Below are 22724 nucleotides of genomic sequence, written 5' to 3' on the forward strand. Positions count from 1 at the left end.
CCAAGTAGAGCCCTCCAAAAAGGATGTGTCCGTACAGACCCATTCCTGCCCGGAGTGTTTGAGCTTATCAGTGGCTTCAGGGGATGTTATGGAGAAGGCCTGCCTGAGGTGTGAACAAGTGAATGACCTCCTTTCGCTAGTGGCTGAGCTTAGGGAAGAAGTTGAAAGGTTAAGGAGTATCAGGGATAGTGAAAAGGAAATAGACTGGTGGAGTTCAGCCCTTACATCTTTAAGGGAGGCCCACCAGGAGTCAGAGGGCTCATGTGTCTTTCACTCTCAGGCAATAGAGGGGCACCTGGTAGATGAAGGGGAGTGGAAATGGGTCCCTGCTCGGGGTGGTAATAACAAAAAAACCCTCCTGCCCCCCATCCCCTAGCCAGGTGCCACTTCAGAATAGGTATGAGGCACTGGATCTAGACAGCCAGAGAGATGATTTAGAGGAAAATCATCTACCCAGTGAGCCTCCCAATTATGACTTGCCTAAAAAGAGGATTACCACCTCTAATGTCAAGAAAAAAAGAAGGGTAATCGTGATGGGTGATTCCCTTCTGAGGGGGACAGAGGGCCCCGTATGTCGACCTGACCCATCCCACAGGGAGGTCTGCTGCCTCCCTGGGGCCCAGGTACGAAACATCACTGAGAAACTTCCTAGGCTGATTCAGTCCTCTGATTATTACCCACTGCTGATACTCCAAGCTGGCAGTGATGAGATTGAAAAGAGGAGTGTCAAGGTGATTAAAAGGGAGTTTAGGGCACTGGGTCAAGTGGTTGATAGGACAGGTGCACAGGTAGTGTTCTGCTCAGTCCCTTTGGTGGCAGAGAAAAATAATGAAAGGAATAGGAAAACTCATATCATTAACAAATGGCTCAAGGGTTGGTGTTATCGGCAAAATTTTGGATTCTTTGATCATGGAGCAACCTTTATGGCACCTGCTCTATTGGAATCAGATGGGGTACATCTCTCTGTTAAGGGTAGGAGGTTTTTAGCTCATGAACTGGCAGACCTTATTGAGAGGGCTTTAAACTAGGTTTGAAGGGGGAAGGGGATGCAGCTGGGCTGTTTGGAAGCAGGCCCAGGGGTGGTAAGACTGTGTTAGGGGAGAAATCAGTAGCCCAGCTGAGATGCATGTATACCAATGCACGCAGCATAGGTAACAAACAAGAAGAGCTGGAGGCCATGGTGCATCAGCAGGACTATGATGTAGTTGTCATCACAGAAACGTGGTGGGATGACTCACATAGTTGGAGCACTGCACTGGATGGCTACAAGCTCTTCAGAAAAGACAGAAAAGGGAGAAGAGGTGGAGGGGTGGCCCTTTATATTAGGGAGGTTTTGGATGTCACAGGTATTGAGACTAATGATGATGAAGTTGAGTCCCTATGGGTAAAAATTAAGAGGAAGGCCAACAAGGCTGACATCCTACTGGGAGTCTGCTATCGTCCACCCAACCAGGATGAAGAGGTGGACAACTTATTCTATAAACAACTGAACAAAGTCTCAGGATCATCAGCCCTTGTTCTTGTAGGTGACTTCAACCTACCAGACATCTGCTGGGAACTCAATACAGCAAAAAAACAGCAATCTAGAAGGTTTTTAGAATGTGTGGAGGATAACTTTTTGTCACAACTGGTGGGCAAACCCACCAGGGGAGGGGCTATGTTAGACCTATTGTTTACAAATAGAGATGGACTGGTAGGTGATGTGGAGGTTGTAGGCCGCTTGGGGCATAGTGATCATGAAACTATAGAATTCTCAATAATTGGTGAAATAAGGAGGAATATCAATAAGATCTCTACACTGGACTTCCGGAGGGCAGATTTTGGCCTATTTAAAAGACTTGTCCAGAGAATTCCTTGGGAAACAGCCTTTAAAAACAAAGGAGTCCAGGAGAGATGGGTGTGCTTCAAAGCAGAGATCTTGAGGGCACAAGAACAGACTGTCCCTGTGTGCCAAAAGATGAGTAGACGAGGCAAACGTCCAGTCTGGATGAGTAATGAGGTTTTGAAGGAACTTAGAAATAAGAAAAAGATGTATCATCTTTTTAAGGAGGGAGTGATTTCTGAGGAAGTATTTAAGGGTGCTGCCAGGGCATGTAGAAAAAAAATTAGGGAGGCCAAAGCTCAGTTTGAACTCAACTTGGCAACTTCTGTTAAAAATAATAAAAAAAGTTTTTACAAATATATTAATGGTAAAAGGAAGGGTATAACCAACCTCGGTTCCTTATTGGATGGAGCAGGCAAACTAGTTACTAAAGATGCGGAAAAGGCGGAAGTGCTTAATGTTTTCTTCACCTCAGTCTTTAGTGGTAAGACAGCTTATCCTCATGACAACTGTCCTCAAGGGTTGGTAGGTGGTGCCAGGGATCAGAATGGTCCTCTTATTATCCAAGAGGAGGCAGTCAGAAAACTGCTGGGACACTTGGATATTTAAAAATCAATGGGACCAGATGGGATTCACCCTAGGGTGATGAGGGAGCTGGCAGATGAGGTTGCCAAGCCGCTCTCCATCATTTACCAGGAGTCGTGGCTCACTGGTGAGGTTCCAGATGATTGGAAACTGGCCAATGTGACACCTGTTTACAAAAAAGGTGGTAAGGAGGATCCTGGCAATTACAGGCCAGTTAGCCTGACCTCAGTACCAGGTAAGATGGAACAGTTCACACTGAGTGCTATCACACAGCACTTACAGCATGGCCAGGGTATCAGAGCCAGTCATCAGGGGTTACGAAGGGTAGGCCATGTGTGACCAGCCTGGTCTCCTTCTGTGACCAGCTGACCCGCCTGGTGGACGCAGGAAAGGCTGTGCATGTGGTCTATTTAGACTTCAGCAAGGCCTTTGATACTGTCTCCCACAGCACACTCCTGGAGAAGCTGGCAGCCCACGGCTTGGACAGGAGCACTCTTGGCTGGGTTAGGAACTGGCTGGATGGCCGGGCCAGAGAGTGATGGTGAACGGTGCTGCATCCAGCTGGCGGCCAGTCACCAGTGCTGTCCCTCAGGGCTCTGTGCTGGGACCAGTCCTATTTCATATTTTTATAGACGACATGGATGAGGGCATCGAGTCCTTCATTAGTAAATTTGCAGCTGACACTAAGCTGGGAGCTTGTGTTGATCTCCTGGAAGGAAGGAGGGCTCTGCAGAGAGACTTGGATCAGTTGGATGGATGGGCAGAGTCCAGCAGCATGAAGTTTAATAAGTCTAAGTGCCGAGTTCTACGTTTTGACCACAAAAATCCCCTACAATGTAACAAGCTGGGGACAGTGTGGCTGGACAGTGTTCAGGCAGAAAGGGACCTGGGGGTGCTGGTTGACAGCTGGTTGAATATGAGCCAGCAATGTGCCTTGGTGGCCAAGAAGGCCAATGGCATCCCGGCCTGCAGTAGGAATTGTGTGGCCAGCAGGAGCAGGGAGGTCATTCTTGCCCTGTACTCGGCCCTGGTGAGGCCGCACCTTGAGTACTGTGTCCAGTTCTGGGCCCCTCAGTTTAGGAAGGATGTTGAGATGCTTGAGCACGTCCAGAGGAGGGCAACAAGGCTGGTGAGGGGCTTGGAACACAAGCCCTATGAGGAATGTTTGAAGGAACTGGGGTTGTTTAGCCTGGAGAAACGGAGGCTTAGAGGTGACCTTATTGCTCTCTACAACTTCCTGAAGGGAGGTTGTAGACAGGTGGGGGTCAGTCTCTTCCACCGGGCAGCAACTGACAGAACAAGAGGACACAGTCTCAAGATACGTCAGGGAAGGTACAGGTTGGATATTAGGAAAAAAAAGTTAACCAAAAGAATAATAAAGTACTGGAATGTTCTTCCCAGGGAGGTGGTGGAATCAGTATCTTTGGATGTGTTTTAAAAATGGTGGAATATGGCATTTGGTACTATAGTCTAATTGAGGTGTTGGGACATAGGTTGGACTTGATGATCCTAGACATGGCTTCCAACCTCATTATTCTGTGGTTCTCTGAAAACCTTGAAAATTATCAGCGGGCTCTGGAAAACTTTTTAAAAAAATCAGAAATGGATGTAGCTCTGTGAATTTTCAGGCACAGCTCTGGATCTGGAGGAAATATTTGCTTTGCATCAGCTAAGACATAGACAGACACACAGCAAATGGAGCACTGAACATCACAGACTGGGCTAGTGTTTTTCCCAGAAGAACTGACAGAAGATCACAATGAAACACTACAGTGCCCCTGAACAATCCAATTGTCCAGGGAAACTCAGCAGCTGATGGTGTTGTGGTGCTACTGCCAATCCCTTCCATGAGCAAATCATTTCAGGACTGACTAACAGCCTCTGCCTTCTCACAGACAGCAAGTGTTGCAGCAGTGCTCCAGGTGCTGCTGCCAACAGCCCCTGCAGGGAGGAGCACAGCCCCCAGTGCACGTGGGCTTTGGCTCCCTGTGGCACAGAAGTCCCCCGGGGCACAGGTCTCTGGGGCAGGAGAGGGGCAGCAGCGCTGCCAGGGCTCGGGGGGTGGCAGGTGTGCTTGGGTGGGCACTCTGCCACACCTGCTGATGGCAGCGCTGCCCGGGCCCCAGGGCTCAGAGCAGCATTGGTGCCCTGGCCCACACGTTCCCTGTGCCTGTCCCAGCCGCGGGTTTAGGATGGCCAGCAGCCGGGACGTGTCCCAAGGAGGCCGTGCCAGCTTCCGTGGAAGGCCCCGTGCCCTTGCCAGCGCGGCTGCCTCGGCAGCCCTGGGGGCTCCTTCTGCTGCCCTGAGCCCGCAGAGCAGGGCAGCGTTTGCTGATGGGCTGAGCCCTTCCTAAAGATCCTGTCGGGCTGCCTTAGACACTTGGGGCCAGGGATTCCTTCCAACCGGGGCCACTTTGGGTGGGCTGGGCAGGGCCCCAGGGCAGGTGGCAGTGTGTGCAAGGTTCCTTTGTGACACGCTGCAGCACGGTCACCGTGGCATGGAATGGAGGAGTGTGTCCTTTGTGACACCTGGTGACATAGGAGCTGGTGGTGACAAGAACACTCCACAGCGCTTGGAGCAGGCGACGGGACAGGACGGGACAGAGCGGTGCTGTGAGAAGCCCCCGCACAGCGCACTCGTTCCTGTCTGACCCGGAGCTGTTCTGAGGTGTTGTTCCTGCAGCTGACCTCGAGGCCAGACTGTGGGACTTGCTGACCTGAGTAATTTACCAGGAATCTCCTGTCATTGTGGCAGGAGCGCCCAAGACTAGAGTGCAGGACTTGCTGTCCTGCAGCTATCCTGAGACCTCTCTGTCTCAGAAATCTTCAAGGCACAACTGAAATTGCTGACTTGGCAATATCCTGAGGCATCTCTCTAGAAGGTGCCTTCAAGGCTGGAAGGTGGAATGGCAGGCAGATTTTTCAGCCTGTTCAAATGCTTCCGGGGGAAAAATAAGAAAGGCCCTGGAGCTGCTTCAGGAGAGCAACTTGAAGAGCCAGAGCAGATCCAGACACTGCAGGACGGTGAGTGGCAGAGCTGGGCCGTAGGACTGGAGCCTGCAGCCAGCCTGGCCCCATCCCGTCCCATGGCATCCCATGGCATCCCATGGCATCCCATGGCATCCCATCCCATCCGATCCCATCCCATCCCATCCCATCCCATCCCATCCCATCCCATGGCATCCCATCCCATCCCATCCCGTCCCATCCCATCCCATCCCATCCCCTGGGGACATGCCCATGGACAGGACGCAAGAGGGCCCAGGCAGACACCCCGCAGTGGCCGTGCTCCATCCCCCTGGGGCATCCCGGGGCTGTCCCTGCCTGGGGAGCCCAGGGCTGGGCTGTGTTCTCCGGCCTCTCCCGCAGCCCCTCAGCTCTGGCTGCGCTCGCTCTTTGCCAGATGCAGCCGTGGAGCGCACACAAGAGCAGCAATCCAGCCGTGGCCACTTCCGCAGAACAGCGCAGGTACCTGCAGCCATGCCCACCTGGGCTGGGCCTGCTGTCCCTGCTCAGCCAAGCACTACACTTGGAGCATTCCTGGCTTCCCTGTCCTTTATTCTTTGGCAGATGTTCCGAAAATTCCCGCACATTCGGCGTAGAAAGACCAACACCGCAGCAGCTGAGGGCCCAGCTGAGCCTGACTCGGGGCTGACCCAGCTCCAAGCAGAGCCTGATGTCAGCCCAGATTCAGCTGGGCTCTCGCAAGACTTGGACACCTCAGGGACTGAAACCTGGCCACAGGCTCTTCCCACATCAGTGACTGAGGATGGAGTCATAAAAAACACTGACAATGAAGAGATTGAGGCCTTGAAAAATACTGGAGCCATGCCCACTCCCCCTGAGATTTGTGCTTCCACTGTGGATTTTTTCCAGGACAGTGCTGTTCCTTATCAGCAGCAGGTAAGCAGCCTGGGGCTAGGACTGGAGGCCTCCCAGGGCCGTGTGTCCCCTCAAGCCTGGGTCACTGGGCCCCCTCAGCCTTTGAGGCCAGTAGATTGTGACGGGAAAGGAGGCACTTCTTGGGGGGAAACTGGGGAAGTTGCTCCCATAGACAGCGCTCCAGGTCTTCCCCATGCCTCCTCCAGGTGCCAGCCATGGTGAAGAACATCCACCAGAATCTCATGTCCCACGTCACTGTGGATGCCAGGCTGCACAGTGACATTGTGAGGCTGGCTGAGGAACACCCTGCAGACGTGGCGCTGACCCTCCTGCACTGTGCCCCAACGTGTGACAGGTACGGGGCCCACGTGCCTTGAGAGCTCAGGGCTCACCAGCCTTTAGGGCCCGTGGCCCATCACAGCCTGTCCAATGGGCTCTGCCAGACAGGTAGAGAGCTCCAGGACCCTCGGGCCCCTCTCTTTGCCCAGCCTGCTGCCAATGCTCCCTCCCTGCCCCTCAGGGCACCGGGGCTCAGTCACCTGTGCCCCCACAGCTGCACAGGGCATGGTACTGTGACTGAGATTCCCCTGACACAGAGCCCTGATCCCACAGAGCTGCTGCAATGATGTGGAGAGCCATAGGCTCATCACGACCAACAATGGAGAAGGTGCTGGCAACACTGCTCTGTGTGATGGAGGATTGGCCTGTGCACAGCACATGCACCTCCGATGGGGACAACAAGGACGTTTTTGCCCTGGCTGTGAGTTTCTGGAACTGGCCTTTGCTTGCCACCCGGTTGCCTCTCCAGCAGCTCTCCATCCTCTCCCTGCCTCAGTCGCTGGGATGAAACTTGGGCTAGGGGCAGACTCAGGGGGCACTAGGCCCACTGCTCCCCCTGCATCTGCCCCTGGGCCCTGCCCCATGGACACCAGGGCACTGAGCGCTGTCTTGGGCTGCTTCTTCTGCAGGCAACTCTGGTGATCTGGGTCATTGTGCCTAAATGCCATGAGGCCATGATCCTTCATTCCTCCCGCCTGTTTGTGGCTCTGCTCTTCCATGTTGTCATCACCACACAGAAGCAGATGCCACCAGAGGAAGTTGAAAACTTCTGGAGAGCATGCCAGGAGGAACACCGCCTTCCCAGCAGGCCCAGCAGGTCCCAGTCCTCCTGCCCTTCCCCTGCCCGTGTGGCCAGTGCCAGTGCTCCCAGTGTGACCTGGGCTTTGCTCTGCACACAGGTTTGCAGTGCAGGCCATGAAGGCTCTGCTCTGTCGACTGGAGTGTGACCAGGAGGTGATGGCTATGGAGCGTAAGTGTGGCTGGGACACGCTGCTGTGTGCTCACACCCAGCACTATGCCGTGGGTCTGCTGGCCAGGTGAGACCCCCTTCTCCTCCACACTGCCCTCAGCATTTGTGCCCTGTGCCCGGGTGCCCCACACAGTCCCTGTGGTCATGGGCCAGAGGGCCTTGTCACCAAGGGACGGCCAAGGAGACTGGAAAAGGCTGGGAGAGGAGGGTGCCCAGAAGGGGCCACCTCCCACAGCGCTCACATCCTCTCCAGGGATGCTGGGCAAAGACCAGACCTCTGTGAGTCAGTCCTGGGCAAGGTTTGGTCCCCCCACCTCAGGCTCTTGGTGTCTTTTTTCCCCTTCCAGAGAGATGCGCCGTGTCTCTCTCTCCTTGTGTTCTGGGATTGCTCTCCGCCTGCTTGGGCTGCTCAGCAGGGAGGAGCCACACTGGGATCTGCCCGGCCTGGCGTTCCTTGTGGAGGTGAGCCTGAAGGCCAGCGCTGCCTGGCTGAGCTGCCTCCCAGCTCTCTGCCCTCTCGTAGCCGCAGCTGCCTGGGACGGTGCCCGTGCCCTGTGCTGCTGCCTGGGCCCAGCCCTGTGCGGTTCTGGGCTGCTGCTGGCCGGGTGCCCTGTCACTGCCCTGTGCCTTTCAGGTCCTCGAGTGCCTGGACTTGAGGGAATGTGCTGACAGCATCCTGGAGATCATGTCAAGGCACCTGAGGAACGAGTGCAGGCAGAGGCGTCGCCTGGCGCTCAGAGGCCTCGTGGTGCTCAGCAAGGATCCCTCGATGGTGAGAAGGGGCAGCGGCTGAAGCTGCGCTGGGGAAAGCAGCCCCATGGGCTGGCAGGGCTGAGGCAGCTGAGGCAGCTGCTCCCAGCTCTCCTGCCTCACCTGCCCCACTGCTTTGGGGCAGGCCTTTGGCCTGTGGGCCCTGCAGCAGCAGGGTGGGGTTGCAGTGTCAGGGTGGTGCTGGCGCTGCAGCCATCCATGGCTTCCCAGCACAGCCTTGTGTTCCACACAGGCCAGGAGAATGGGCACTCTGTCTCCAAGCCTTCTGGAGCTGCTGGGTGATGCAGACAGAGAGCTGGTGGGCATGACGCTCTCTGTGTTCACTAATTTGCTCAAGAGCAAAGACATGCTGGTATCCAGCACCACTGCCCCGAAGCTGGCTGAGGCTCTCCTGCTGCTCTTCGACCACGTAAGGATTTGTATCCCCAGCCTCGGGCACTGGGTGCTGCCCTGAAACTTTGTGCACTGTGGATTTTTGTACTCTTCAGGTGGGCCTGGAGTAGATGGCTCTGAGTTTTTTTCTTTCATTCAGGACAACAGCCATGTGCAGCTGCTCTCCCTCGACCTCTTCTTCAAGGTGATGGATTTGGTAGCAGAGGAGGGAAAAAAGCCTCTTAAGTCAGTGGTGTGCCAGAGCCTTCCTGCACTCTTCTTCCACTGCCACGATGAGAATCAGCGTGTGGCCGAGGTGATGACTCGTGGGCTGCTGGTGTCCCCCTGGCAGGGGGCTGGGCTGCCGGCTGCCCTGCTCACATCCCGAGCTGCAGCCTCCTCCAGGCTGTGGCACAGGGATGTGAGTCCTGTGCCCTGGGCTGTGGGGCTATCTCTGGGTCTCTGCTGCTCTCCAGGCTTCTCGGGAAACGCTGCATTGTGCGGCCGGGTTCCTGAAGAGGAGGGATCTCAAAGAGCTGGTGGAGGCAGAGAAGCTGTTGGCGTTTGCCGAGGTGTTGGTAAGAACAGCCTTAAGAACCGGCGGCGCTGCGGGGCCGGCCCTCTGCCCCCTGCGGAGCCCGGCGCCAGCGGCTGCTGGCCGCGCCTCAGGGCTGTGCGGGCAGGGGAGGCCGGGGCTGGGCGCAGGGAGCGCCCGCCACAGGGGCTGAGCCCGCGCCAAGCCTTCCCTGCTGCCGCTCTCTGCAGCTGGCAGAGGACACGAGCCGAGCGGCCGAGCAGCTGCGCCGGGCCCTGCGCTACCTGGAGAGCCCCCAGGAGCCCCTGCGAGAGGCGGCCATCAGGTTCATGGGTGAGCCCCGAGGCCGGGCTCCCTCCCCGGCCCGCCGCAGCTCGGCCCCAGCCCCGCCCGCTGCCCCGGCAGCGCCATCCGGGCCCGGCGCCGTGGAGCTCCGCCTGGCCCGGGCGCTGCTGCCGCCCTCTGGCAGCCGTGCCCTTGGGCGGCAGCGTGCGGCAAGGGCCCGGGCTGAGCCCTGCCGGGCCAGCAGGGCGTGTGGCCGCAGCGCTGGCAGCGCCGCTGGCAGGGAGCTGTGCCGCTGCCGCCCTGACAGGCTCTGTGTTCACAGGGATGGCCGGGCGGCACCTGAGGGGGCAGCCAGGAGAGCTCCTGATGATCTGCAGCGGTGAGTGATGGCAGCGGGCTGACAGCAGGAGTTGGCGGGTGAAGACCTGCAAGCCCTGCCCCGGATGTGGAGGGCTCTGCTCCCGTGGGCTGAACGCACAGAGGTTTCAGGGCCATGTGGGGCATTCCTGGCCAGCAGCTTTGGGCTGATCCCCTTGGTCCCTGCTCCCTCCTGGCCATGGCAAGAGCCAGCTGGGATGGCCCTGGCAGGGGGCTCTCCTCGTCTCCGTGCAGATCCGGGATCTGACTGTGGCTCTGTTCCTCTCTCATGCAGCCCTTGAACTCCTGACGGAGGATATGAGCAGTGCCGTGTCAGAGCTGGCACTCCAAACACTGCATGTCCTCCGGGCAATTCAGCGTGGGCACTATTCCATCTTCCAGAGGCTGCAAGATCAGCTGCGCAGGGCATGGAAGAGTCGGCCTCGTCTGTCAGGGCTCGGCTGGCTGCATTGTCGGAGCTCTGAGGAGAACTGATGGGCAAGGCACACTTGGTGGGGGCAACCCTAGCCAGTGGGAATTTTCCTTTATCTTTTAAGATTTTTCTTTTTTTTTTTTTTTCCTCTTTTGAATTTCTGTAAATATAGAATGTGTTATAATTCACAGACTCCCAGGAGCTTTTCTTTGCTGCCCAGGATCTGCAGGGCAAGAGAGAGGAAACGGTGAAAAAGATGCTTGTGCTCAGCAGCAGAGCAAGCTGAGGGGTCCCTGAAGGGGGAAAATGGTGCTTGCACTCAGCCAGCTGCCCAGGCGTGCAGTGCTGCAGGGACAATGGCCAGAAGCCCCTTGGCCTGTGGTGGTTCTGCTGAAGCCTTTGTGCTGCCGACAGAGCGGGTGGGCAGGGCCGGAGCTGCGGGGATCCCTGCGGGAGCGGTGCCTGGAGATGGCCACAAGGCCTGTGGCAGGCAGGAAGCGCCATCCCTGTCCTCCTGGCCGTGTGCTGCTGGCTGCATTGCTGAGGGCTCCCAGGTGCCTCTGGCTGGGGCTCCTCTGGAGCTCCTGTGGGGCTGCGGCGCTGCTGCCGGGCAGCTTGGCCGGGCTGGGGGAGAGCCTGAGGGGCTGGGGCACTGGGAAGCCCTGAGCAATTGGGTGTCAGAGGCCATGAGCAGCCCCCTGGCAGCCGCCTTGTTCCTGACGGAGTTGACTTACAAGACAGGTCCTGGGCACTCTGTAACTCACTGCATCAGTGCTGTTGGAACCAGAAATGTAGGGAATTCTCAGACCTTTGGTCTTGTAAGCAAAGCTTAGAATTTAACAGAGGATTTGATCTGAGACCTTGGAAAAGGCTTCCAAATTTAGGTGCTGGAAGCAAGAATGTAGATTTAGAGTTCATAGCAGTGACACATGAAGCTCAGTGGAGGAAAGTTTAAAGTTATAGACTTTAAGATGTAGAAAAAATAAAAGTATTTCGAAAGGTAAACAAGAAGTGGAGAATGCAGTGCTGTAGGTTTGTGTGCCATAACATGATTGGCTAAGGAAGCTTACAATGTAGCATGAATCCGTAAGACGAAATGTTGAAGGATTGGGTCCAAAACATACATATCCTTGTTGGCAGTGTTTTATTGATCAAGTAAAGCTTAAAAGGTCTTGTAACAAGAAGTCTTGTGACCTTGTGGGCCATACAGTGGAGATGTGATCCAAACTCACCCTTCCTGTCTGTGTCAAAGATAAGAAAAAGAAATGGCATCATCTAAAAAACTCAGAGGTCCAGTCTCTAACTCATTCCAAACTCCTTCAAATCCCCCTAAGTGTGATGTAGCTACAAATAGATGACAAGGACTCTTAATTCTGGCTGTTTGACTCCAAACCAGCTGCTTTAGAAACTGTCACATAACCCTGTGTAATTATGTGGCAGAAATGCATTGTTTTAAGAAATTTTCGCAACAGACATGAATGGAGGTTTGTTTGAAGGGCAGTTTAGGGGAAACCCTCACAGCAGAGGTCTGGCCTTTGGCCGAGCTGTGTCCCCTGCTGGTTGTGAAGTGTGCCATCAGCTCCAGGTGTTTCTGGGCTAAAAATATAATCAAGTCACTTGGACTTGCTCTTTTTGGCCTATAAAAGCTTGACCCACTTTCAGAGCAAATTTGGAGACCTCATTTATGGGTGGATGGACCACCTAGGATTTTCCCAATTGCTGGGAATGGTTCTCCAGGTCCTTGGTGCAAAACAGGGCACCCCAGCAACTGAGGATCTACAAGATGATAAACAATTCAGGCAATTGATGATGCATCTTTCTAAATCACTCTCCTTTCTCTCTTACAGTACTGATTGAGGTGCACTGCTTGCTTGTTTTTGCTTCTCACTAAAACGAAGTGCACATTTTTATTGAATGTATCATCTTTCACTGTGGTTCCTTAATATTCACAGTAAAATAAGAACATGATTTCCCGTGAGGTGTCCTTTAAATTGCCTCTGTCAATTGGCAGAACAACAGAAGGCTCCTGAGGGGCTGGAGCACTGGGAAGCTCTGAGGAATTGGGTGTCAGAGGCCACAAGCAGCCCCCAGGCAGCCACCTTGTTCCTGGCACCTGGCTGCTCTGGCGCTTCCCCACAGCATCTGCCAGGCCTGCGTCAGAAGCCCTCGAGGCCGGGCCTCAGCAGGAGGCTGGGGACAGCCCTGAGGTGCCCAGGCTGGGCTGGCTGGGGACAGGGAGAGCAAAGCTCTCCTGCTGGGGCAAGGGACAAGGTGGTGGGAAGGCAGATAACCTGAGATTTTACCCCCCCAAGTGTTCTTTCTTTCTTTCTTTCCCCTAACATTTATCTCAGGTTTGGTCCCATAATTATCTCTATCTGCCCTTTAGAAATTACTCAGAACACAGCAGGCTTTTGGGCTGTGTGGATCCCTAGCACACCAGAGCCATAGAAATAAGAGGCTTTTGTCAGCACTGGTGCACGGTGTACTCTAATCCCATCAGGCCATGTGGGGGCAGAACCCGTTTCCACTGCTGGGGTGACGGGGGGGATCACAGCAGGTGATCCTGTTGGAAGATGAGGTGAGCCTGACTGGGAAGGAGTGGCAGAAACATCCTATTGTGACCGGCCCAGAGGCCCCGTGTATTCTGGGCATAGACTTCCTCCGGAAGGGCTATCACAAAGACCCAAAGGGACGCAGGTGGGCTTTTGGAATAGCTGCTGTAGAGGCTGAGAACATTAAGCAGTTGAACACCTTGCTGGGATATCAGAAAACCCATCTGCAGAAGGACTCCTGAAGGTGGAAGAGCAACAAGTACCAATTGCCACCTCGATGGTGCACTGCCGGGAGTATTGAACCAATCGAGATGCTGTGATCCCCATGCACAAAATGATCCGTGAACCGGAGAGCCAAGGGGTGGTCAGCAAAACCAACTCACCCTTCAACAGTCCCATCTGGCCTGTACAAAAGTCTGACAGAGAATGGAGATTGACTGTGGACTATCGTGCCTTGAATGAAGTGAATCCACCACTGAGCTCTGCTGTGGCACACGTGCTGGAACTCCAGTACGAGCTGGCAGCTTTCTCAGAAATGGCCCCTCCTGCCGGAGGGGTGAGGCGTCCTGAGCCCCGGTGGGCACCCCACAGATCAGGGAACCCCCCGACCAAGCAAGTACTGGTCAGAGAAAAATGCTGTTCCCAGAAAAGCACTGAGTGCCAGAGTTGTCAGTCTGGAGGCACGGACAAACAGCTGCGGAGTGGCACCTCCGCTTGAACGCGGTGGGGGTCAGAGAGCAGCCGCTGAAGGGGCAGATCATGGAGTGGAGGTTGCAGCATCCACCGGTTGCAGGGGTTTTTCCCCTGCAGCGTGGTGTTCGGAGAGAGCGGCAGCCGCCACCAGTGCGGCGGACACAGGCGCGAGGAATCGCCACTGCAGATTTTCCCGGTTCCAGGGAGGGCGGCGCTGGCAGAGCCTTCGCCGCTGCCGGAGCGTTGCTGGCAACCCGAGGGCAACAGCGGGGAGCGGTGCCGGGAGTGGCAGAGGCGGCGGAATCGGCAGGGCCTGCGGCGGGTGTTCCTGCCGGCACTGCAGGCTCCCATGTCGTGAAATCAATTGCTGGCCACGATGCAGGGGGACTGGATGTGCTCTCCAGCACAGGGCTGCCGGCTGCCGTTGCGGAGCCGTCCGCTCTCTTGTCGGGGGCGGGGGCGGCTTTGCACCCTCCTGGGGCACAGAGGCGGGGGAATCCAGCGGCGGGGAGATCCACACGCCACACTGAGGGAAAAAGGAGGGGATGGAGATGGCAAAAGTCCCTCCAGCTCTGGTGAAAGTGATGAAGAAGGGATGACCGCTGCTCCAGTCAAAATAATTGTTGACCCATAAAGCGCAGCTGCTGAAGGCTTTGGTCCTTCCTGTGCATGCTCCAGGGAGACAGAAAAAAACTGTTTCTGAGCCATGCGCAAAGCTGCTCCCCCCGCCCCATGCAGGTGGGGAAAACCAGTGGAGACTGTCACCGGACAATTTGGTCCAGCTGTGGCGAGGGGCCTGATGGCCACCAGCCTGGGGTAAGGCACTTCTCCAACGAGGTTCTCTTCCTCCCAATGGAGGAAAGTGATGCACTGAGCGGGAACTCCCGAGAAATTTCCTCAGCCCGCATGTGTTCCTCCAAAAGTCAAGATCCAGGGGTTGCCAAGCCCTGGAATCCAGCGAGAACTGCAAATCCATGAAAACCCATGAGCTTTTGCCCATCTGAAAAACTCATAGACATCTTCCTCCAACACAGGAATTCTGTAGTGCAGAGGCAGAAACCTCCACACTCCAATAGTGTCCTCCTCTAATGGAGAAAATTGAACTTCCATTTCTGAAGGCATCTCTTCCCAACCGTCACTCCATTTCTCGTGGAGGGCAATGCTATTGTCGGGAGGAGAAGGGTTAACAGTACCTTCTCCAGGAAGCCAAAGTGACTGGCCACAACGGGCTGTGCAGGGTCCCGCAGGGTCCAAGAGAAGGTCTAAGTGGCATCTCCCATCTCATGACTCACCAAAGGAACACCGGACACTCTCCGTCAGTGTTCAGCAAACCTTTTCGTGTTCAGCCTCACCTGCAAACCCAATTGGATCCATCCAGCTCCTGGTTCTTCAGCCAACGTCAGAAGTCACCACTTATCGAATGCAGGGAGCCCCCAACGCGGCAAATGATTGGTATTTGACTCCATTGTTTCAGAAGACTGAACAATTGCTTTATTAAAACTAAACTACATTACATTATACTAGACTATATTAAAGAGATACTAAAAGAGACTAAAGAAAAACCCGTGACTGTCTCCAGACAGTCAGGACACAGCTTTTTCCCAACTGCCAAGGAAAAAAAAAACCTCATCAGGATCCAACTGAAAAATCACTTCAGGTAAAAAAATCTTCCTAAACTATTCCATATGTCCAAAAACAACGGAAGCAGCAAGTAGAGACAAAAATTCTTTTCTCTTCTTCTCTGCTTCTCCAAAAAAAATCCTGTGAGAGAAAATTATGTCCCTCTCTGTTCAGAGATCGTGAATGCCACATTGAACAAAAACAAAAAAAAAAAAGAAAAAGAAAACAAAAATCTTGAAGAAAAAGAAAATCCTTCTCAAATGGCCCCACCAGACAGAGCCTTCCAAATCAGCCCTCCACAGAGCTCCAGCAGCACAGCAAGGCTCTGCGGCAGAGACGAGGCCGTTTCTTCCATGCACTGAGGAATTGATCTTGCACTTTACGCCATGTGAAGGAGGGAGCTCTCTGTATGGCCTGGAGAACGAACCCAGTTTCAATTGCAAGGTTTCTGATGGCAGGATTGCTGTCAAATGCCATTTCTTCAAGGGCTGCAAGAGAGAGCAACAGAACCAAGGTCAGATCCTGCATCTGTGGGGAGCGGAAGAGAGCCCCCTGTGAAGGTCATCCCGGGCGGCAATTTCCATGTCCAGGAGGGATCAGGCCAAAGCTGCTGGCCACGAAACCCCATGTGCCCTTGAAATCTCAGTGTGCTCTGCCCACACCACCCCTCATCCGCACAGGCACCAGACACCTCTGCAGATGGGGCAGGCCCTGCAGATCCCCCATGGCCAGCTCAAGTTGTCAGCCCACTGCCCTCACTCACCATCACAGATGACCTGGAGCTCTTCCATCTTCCCCCTCAGGTGCCGCCCGGCCATCCCTGTGAACACAGAGCCTGTCACGGCGGCAGCGGCACAGCTCCCTGCCAGCGGCGCTGCCAGCGCTGCGGCCACACGCCCTGCTGGCCCGGCAGGGCTCAGCCCGGGCCCTTGCCGCACGCTGCCGCCCAAGGGCACGGCTGCCAGAGGGCGGCAGCAGCGCCCGGGCCAGGCGGGGCTCCACGGCGCCGGGCCCGGATGGCGCTGCCGGGGCAGCGGGCGGGGCTGGGGCCGAGCTGCGGCGGGCCGGGGAGGGAGCCCGGCCTCGGGGCTCACCCATGAACCTGATGGCTGCCTCTCGCAGGGGCTCCTGGGGGCTCTCCAGGTAGCGCAGGGCCCGGTGCAGCTGCTCGGCCGCTCGGCTCGTGTCCTCTGCCAGCTGCAGAGAGCGGCAGCAGGGAAGGCTCGGCGCGGGCTCAGCCCCTGTGGCGGGCGCTCCCTGCGCCCAGCCCCGGCCTCCCCTGTCCGCACAGCCCTGAGGCGCGGCCAGCAGCCGCTGGCGCCGGGCTCCGCAGGGGGCAGAGGGCCGGCTGCTGCCCGGGGAGCCGCGGGGCCGCCCCGCAGCCCCGCCGCGCCGGGGCTCCATGGGCACCCGGCTCGGGCCCACAGCAGCCTGGAGAAGAGCCCGTGCCGCCTCTGGGTGCAGCAGCGGGCAGGGGCACAGCTGCCAGCCCCGCACACTGAGCACCGCGCTCAGGGGCCTTCTCCAGGCTGAGGCTGGAGATTATCGGTCGTCCTTACCAGGGCCTCGCCAAACCTCCATGTCTGATCCACCTGTAGCATTTGTTCGATATCCCTCCTCTTCAGGAATCTGGCTGAAGAATGCAGTGTTTCCCGGGAAGCCTGGAGAGCAGCAGAGATGTGGAGATGGCCCCACAGCCCAGGGCACCGGAGCATCCCAGTGCCTCAGCCTGGGGGAGGCTGCAGCCTGCAAGGCGCCAGGACAGGAGGCAGCCCAGCCCCCTGCCAGGGAGACAGCAGCTGGCCACAAGTCCTCACCTCAGCAACAATCTGATTCTCATCACGGCAGTGGAAGGAGAGTGGCAGCAGGCTCTGGAGCACGTGTGACTTCAGGGCCTTTTTTCCATCTTCCATTAATAACTCCAGCATCTCTTGAAAGATAGTCATGGAGCTCAGCTGCACCTGGCTATCATCCTGTAGGAAAGCAAGAACAAAAGAGCTCAGCATCAGCTGCTTCGGGCCCAGCAGGGCACAGGCCTGCATCTCCACAGGGCACCAAGTGCCCGGGCAGCAACCAGTGCCCGTGGCTGTGGGCACAGAGCCTTACGCGGTCAAAGAGTGGCAGGAGCGCCTCAGCCAGCTGCAGGGCGATGGAGGTGGGTATTGGGGCACCATTATCCAGAAATAAATATCTGAGTAGAAGAATGGTCATCCTGATCACGTCGCTGTCTTTTTCCTCCAGGAGCTCCACAAGACTTTCAGTCAGGCTCCACATTTTGTCAGCCTGTGTGGAACACAAGTTTGTGAAAGGCCACCCGGCTGCAGCAGGGCCTAGAGGCCAAAGCCCGTCCTGAAGCACTCGGGCAGCTGAAGCGGGAGGCAGGAGAGCTGGGAGCAGCTGCCCTGGGGCCAAAGCTCAGCCAAGCCCAAGTGACAGCGTTTTCCAGCCCCACGCTGCCGGCAGGGCTTCAGCCACTGCCCCCTTCTCACCATCAAGGGATTCTTGCTTGCCACTGTGACTCCTCGGAGTGCCAAGTGACGCCTCTCCCTGTATTTGCTCTGCAGGTTCTTCGACATGATCTCCAGAACACTGTGTCTGCATTCCCTCAAGTCCAGGCACTCGAGGACCTGAAAGGCAGAAGGCAGTGACAGGGCACCCAGCCAGCAGGAGCCCGGAACCGCACAGGGCTGGGCCCAGGCAGCAGCACAGGTCCCATGCGGGACCTACGAGAGGGCAGAGAGCTGGGAGACATCTCAGCATGGTAGTGCACCTGGAGAAGGCACGGCAAGACTTGGAAAGATGCCAGAGGGAGCAGTGTCCCCAGTGCACCCAGAGAAGTGCTTCCATTCCCACCGCAATGCCATGGCCTCAAAGGCTCACAGGGACCAGCTCCAGCTGACGTGGCTTGGGTCGCCATGTGACTCATGGGGGAATGGAAGCCTGGCCACAGGCTGCTTACTTGATCTAGCCTGGAAACACCATTCTCCACAAGCAAATGCAGCAGGGTGGCACTGGTCTCCTGTCTGAGGACCTCTGAGTGTGCTCGGAGCCCAGAGCCCATGGCCCTGGCCTCTTCCTGCCGAACACTCTTAATGAATTCGCAAACGAGCTGTAGGAGAAGGGCAAGAACCAGGGATGTTCCATGGAGTGCTCCACACACGGTGCTCGGCTGAGCAGGGACAGCAGGCCCAGCCCAGGTAGGCATGGCTGCAGGTACCTGCGCTGTTCTGCGGAAGCGGCCACGGCTGGATTGCTGCTCTTGTGTGCGCTCCACGGCTGCATCTGGCAAAGAGCGAGCACAGCCAGAGCTGAGGGGCTGCGGGAGAGGCCGGAGAACACAGCCCAGCCCTGCGCTCCCCAGGCAGGGACAGCCCCGGGATGCCCCAGGGGGATGGAGCACGGCCACTGCGGGGTGTCTGCCTGGGCCCTCTTCCGTCCTGTTCATGGGCATGGCCCCAGGGGATGGGATGGGATGGGATGGGATGGGATGGGATGGGATGGGATGGGATGGGATGGGATGGGATGGGATGGGATGGGATGGGATGGGATGGGATAGGACGGGACAGGATGGGGCCAAGCTGGCTGCAGTCTCCAGTCCTACAGCCCAGCTCTGCCACTCACCCTCCTGTGGTGGATGGAACGGCACCACCTCTTCTGTCTCCTGTCCTGGGTCAGCTCCAGGGCCTTCTTCCTCCTCCTCCACCCAGGCCATCCTAGGGTCTCTTGGGGGTCTCTGCTCCATGTCAGTGACTGGAGCTAGTTGCAGGACAGATGCCTTGGAAAAGCTCCGGGGCACCAAGTCCCACGCTCTGCCCTCGAGGGCACTGCAGAACAGAAGCCTCGGAAGGCCACAGGTCACCAGGTCCTGTGCTCTGGCCTCGAGGTCAGCTGCAGGAACAACACCTCAGAACAGCTCCAGGTCAGACAGGAACGAGTGCACTGTGCGGGGGCTCCTCACAGCACCGCTCTGTCCCGTCCTGTCCAGTCGCCTGCTCCGAGCGCTGTGGAGTGTTCTTGTCACCACCAGCTCCTTTGTCACCATGTGTCACAAAGGACACACTCCTCCATTCCATGCCACGGTGACTGTGCTGCAGTGTGTCACAAAGGAACCTTGCACACACTGCCACCTGCCCTGGGGCCGCCCCCAGCCCACCCAAAGTGGCCTCGGTTGGAAGGAATCCCTGGCCCCAAGTGTCTAAGGCAGCCCGACAGGATCTTTAGGAAGGGCTCAGCCCATCAGCAAACGCTGCCCTGCTCTGCGGGCTCAGGGCAGCAGAAGGAGCCCCCAGGGCTGCCGAGGCAGCCGCGCTGGCAAGGGCACGGGGCCTTCCACAGAAGCTGGCACGGCCTCCTTGGGACACGTCCCGGCTGCTGGCCATCCTAAAGCCGCGGCTGTGACAGGCACAGGGAACGTGTGGGCCAGGGCACCAATGCTGCTCTGAGCCCTGGGGCCCGGGCAGCGCTGCCATCAGCAGGTGTGGCAGAGTGCCCACCCAAGCACACCTGCCACCCCCCGAGCCCTGGCAGCGCTGCTGCCCCTCTCCTGCCCCAGAGACCTGTGCCCCGGGGGACTTCTGTGCCACAGGGAGCCAAAGCCCACGTGCACTGGGGGCTGTGCTCCTCCCTGCAGGGGCTGTTGGCAGCAGCACCTGGAGCACTGCTGCAACACTTGCTGTCAGAAGCTCTTACTACATGCTGAAATTATTTTCTTATTGAAGTAATTTCCTTCAGCACAAAAGCATCTTTACCATGACAACACGGAAAAATCTGGCATTAAAGACTCCTCAGTTCAGGAAAGCTTTACTTTCCATTTCTCAACTCAAGTAATTCCAAAAAGTTGCAAACTCCCCCAATCAATTGCAATCGACTGAGAACATGACAGTTGGAAATTGGCTTCCCATCTCAAAGCAGCATCTCATCTGCCTTAATGTCATGCATTGGGAGTCACTTTACAAACATAACACTACACAGAGGCAAACAGAAGGCCATTCTTTGCTTTCAAATGATTTTCAATGAATGGATGATAATATCCTCATTCACTTAAGGAATAGAAGCTCTAAAAGAATGAAAGTCCACTCAGTGTTACAAAAGTAGCCCAATGAAATGAATAGATGGCAAAAGGGCCAATCGTCCCCCTGGTAGAGATATCTAACTGGCAAATAAAGTACAGCTCTCCCCTCTTCTTCCCTGCAGGAGAATCAGGACCATGAACAGAAATAGTCACAGCTGTCCTTTCTGCCCTCCATAACCAGTGTTGCACCAAACCACAGATGCTGCCTTCAAACTGACTCCAATTCCATCCAAGACCTCTCACCTTCCAGACAACTCCTTCCCCAACACGCCCCCAACACCAACCCCTCCAAACACCCACACAGGAGCCCTCAACACCCCGCCAGGACCCCCAGTTGTCCCTGTCCCTCCGCAGAGCTTTCCCAGCCTCCAGCAGACCCCCTGGTTCCCTGCACGTGCCGTGGGATGGCCCTCAGGAGGATCTACTCCAAGGCCTTTCCCGGGAGCAAGCTCAGGCTGCCAGGCCCATGGTTCCTGGATCATCCTTCCCACCGAGCCTTCCTGTGCACGGCTGTTCCCTTGGCACATTTGTGCTCGGCTGGGACTTCTCCACTCACCCAGGGCTGCTGCTAAAGGATCAAGAGCAGCCTGGCATGCTCTTCCTCCAGCTGCCTCTTTCCTCTTGGGGGAGGAAGAACATTCCACAGGCAAGAAACTGGTGCCTCCACAGACCCTGGATCCATGCTGGGACAGACAAGGATGTGAAGTATGTCATATGGAAAAACTCTTTATCACTAACCGCTCGCATTTGTTCTCTCTGTTCCTTTGTTACCCGTGGTATAAAGCAATACTCACTTGTTTGTCATACGCAGAGGCCCCCGCCTACACAGCTCACTCACACCATGTGGGTTCAAGTCTGATGGGTGCCTTGCACAGGTGGCACAGGGAGTCCCACCTACACGGTCCCGGGTCAGGGGTGAGCGTCCCCTTGGTGGGTTAGAGTCCCAGAGTTCAGGAGTGGTATGCTAACTGGCATTGATTAAATGTGGCTGGAATTTGGATTGGGAGCTGGTTTAGAGAGTTTATTAAGTCTGGTATAATATCATGTGTGTGTCCATGTGTTAAATCTGTCAATGCAACATCGTTTATTCTTTGCTTATGTGAAGATAAGGAAGGGAATGTGCTCAACACTGTTACCTTTTTCCTTTGGGCATGGAATGCTATTAATTGGAGTAGAAGTAGTCAGAAAATTGAGTGTGCGTTCCAAGGTTCATCTCTAAGAATGCAAGAAGTGGAGACACAGTCTCAGAGGGAAACAGCGTTGTATGGTTGTCCTGGGTTGACTATATGATGCTTTTATCCCCAGTCGTCTTGTTCTGTTTATACTGAATAAGAAGTTTTACTCCTGTAAGACTCTCTTCCAGACAGTGAAGAAGGGAGGGAAGAAGCGCGCAGTTTGTTTTCAGATTGCTGTCACTCCTACACATTCCTGCTCCTGGACTGTGTTGTCTGCGGATGGACAGACAGCTGGACAGAGCTCCTTTTTTCCCTTTTTTTTTTTTTTTTTTTTGCTTTTCGTTAGTTTTAGCTAGCTGAGGCAAAGAAGTTCCCTGGACTGTGATTTTTCCTTTTTCTTGGACCTGTTCAAGCCTGCTCTGGATTGAACACCCAGAAGAGCACCGGCAGCTCCACCTGTGGCCCCCTGGCCGGGCCTGGGCCGCGGCGTTTCCAGCACTGCAGGGACTGATCAGAGACTGAGTGAACCAAGCTGCAACCTGGGGAGGGGACTGTTCTGAGTTTGCCTTTTTTTTTTTTTTTGAGTACTGAGAAGTTTTATTGTTTAATATTGTTTGGGTTCTATTGTTTAATAAACAGGTTTCTTTCCACTTTTTCTCCAAGGAGATATTTTCTCCTGAACCGGTTGGAGGGGGGAGGGGCAATTGGAGCTGCTTTTGTAGAGAAGCCCCTTTGGGGGTTATGTCCCAAACAAGCCCCGAACCAGGACAATGGTCTTGCAGATTGGAAATTGAAATTGATTGTCTAGAGAACTTAAAATACTCTGAGGAGGTTCTGGAGGACATAGGTCCCTGGCAGCCTAGCTGGGAATTTTTTCCAGCAATAGGATGATATCTTTTGGATGCTCGGAGCACCTTAAGCGCTCAGACAATTTTCTAGTTTGTGGGAAAGCCCCTAAGTACCCTTTTGTGTTGTATGAAAGAGTGTGAATATGTGGAACTGCATTTGCATTGTCACCCAGAGGGGCTTGGCAGGTGAGGGACAAGGAAGAAGTAGATGGTGAGAAAGGCCAGAGTGACTCTGACACGAATGAGACTTACAGTCTGACAGGAACCAAGTGCAGTAGCTCTACCTGCATTTCCATTTTCTGATGACGGGAGTGGCAGGGAAAGCAAAGTGACTGATGCCCTATGCTCCTTGTAACCCTCTGATCCCTTGTTTGTTGTGTAGGGGGCGTAGAGATTGTAGTCCTTGTAGTGGCT

At 55.6% G+C, this 22724-nt stretch overlaps 2 protein-coding genes and 2 long non-coding RNA genes across 4 annotated transcripts in view; 2 read left to right on the forward strand and 2 right to left on the reverse strand.

Moving 5' to 3' along the window:
* LOC135284517 (zinc finger protein 271-like) overlaps window positions 1-22724 on the forward strand; it is a 523404-nt gene that overhangs the window by 450408 nt on the left and 50272 nt on the right. The gene's annotated exons all lie outside the window — the stretch shown is intronic.
* On the reverse strand, window positions 2122-4281 carry LOC135284636 (uncharacterized). The gene is made up of 2 exons (XR_010349901.1): window positions 2688-4281; window positions 2122-2573 (listed from the first exon to the last, which is right to left on the reverse strand). It is a non-coding gene; the product is annotated as an uncharacterized LOC135284636 (long non-coding RNA).
* On the forward strand, window positions 4990-8872 carry LOC135284494 (uncharacterized). The gene is made up of 11 exons (XM_064396026.1): window positions 4990-5431; window positions 5811-5875; window positions 5978-6310; window positions 6496-6644; window positions 6902-7049; window positions 7258-7445; window positions 7528-7665; window positions 7946-8060; window positions 8233-8370; window positions 8602-8778; window positions 8858-8872. Exons 1-11 carry the CDS (start codon window positions 5314-5316, stop codon window positions 8870-8872), a joined length of 1584 nt encoding a protein of 527 aa, XP_064252096.1. The 5' UTR covers window positions 4990-5313.
* LOC135284624 (uncharacterized) lies at window positions 16742-17488 on the reverse strand. The gene is made up of 3 exons (XR_010349888.1): window positions 17323-17488; window positions 17034-17189; window positions 16742-16877 (listed from the first exon to the last, which is right to left on the reverse strand). It is a non-coding gene; the product is annotated as an uncharacterized LOC135284624 (long non-coding RNA).

The sequence above is a fragment of the Passer domesticus genome, chromosome 21 (genome assembly GCF_036417665.1).
Source record: "Passer domesticus isolate bPasDom1 chromosome 21, bPasDom1.hap1, whole genome shotgun sequence".
Classification (NCBI taxonomy): domain Eukaryota; kingdom Metazoa; phylum Chordata; class Aves; order Passeriformes; family Passeridae; genus Passer; species Passer domesticus.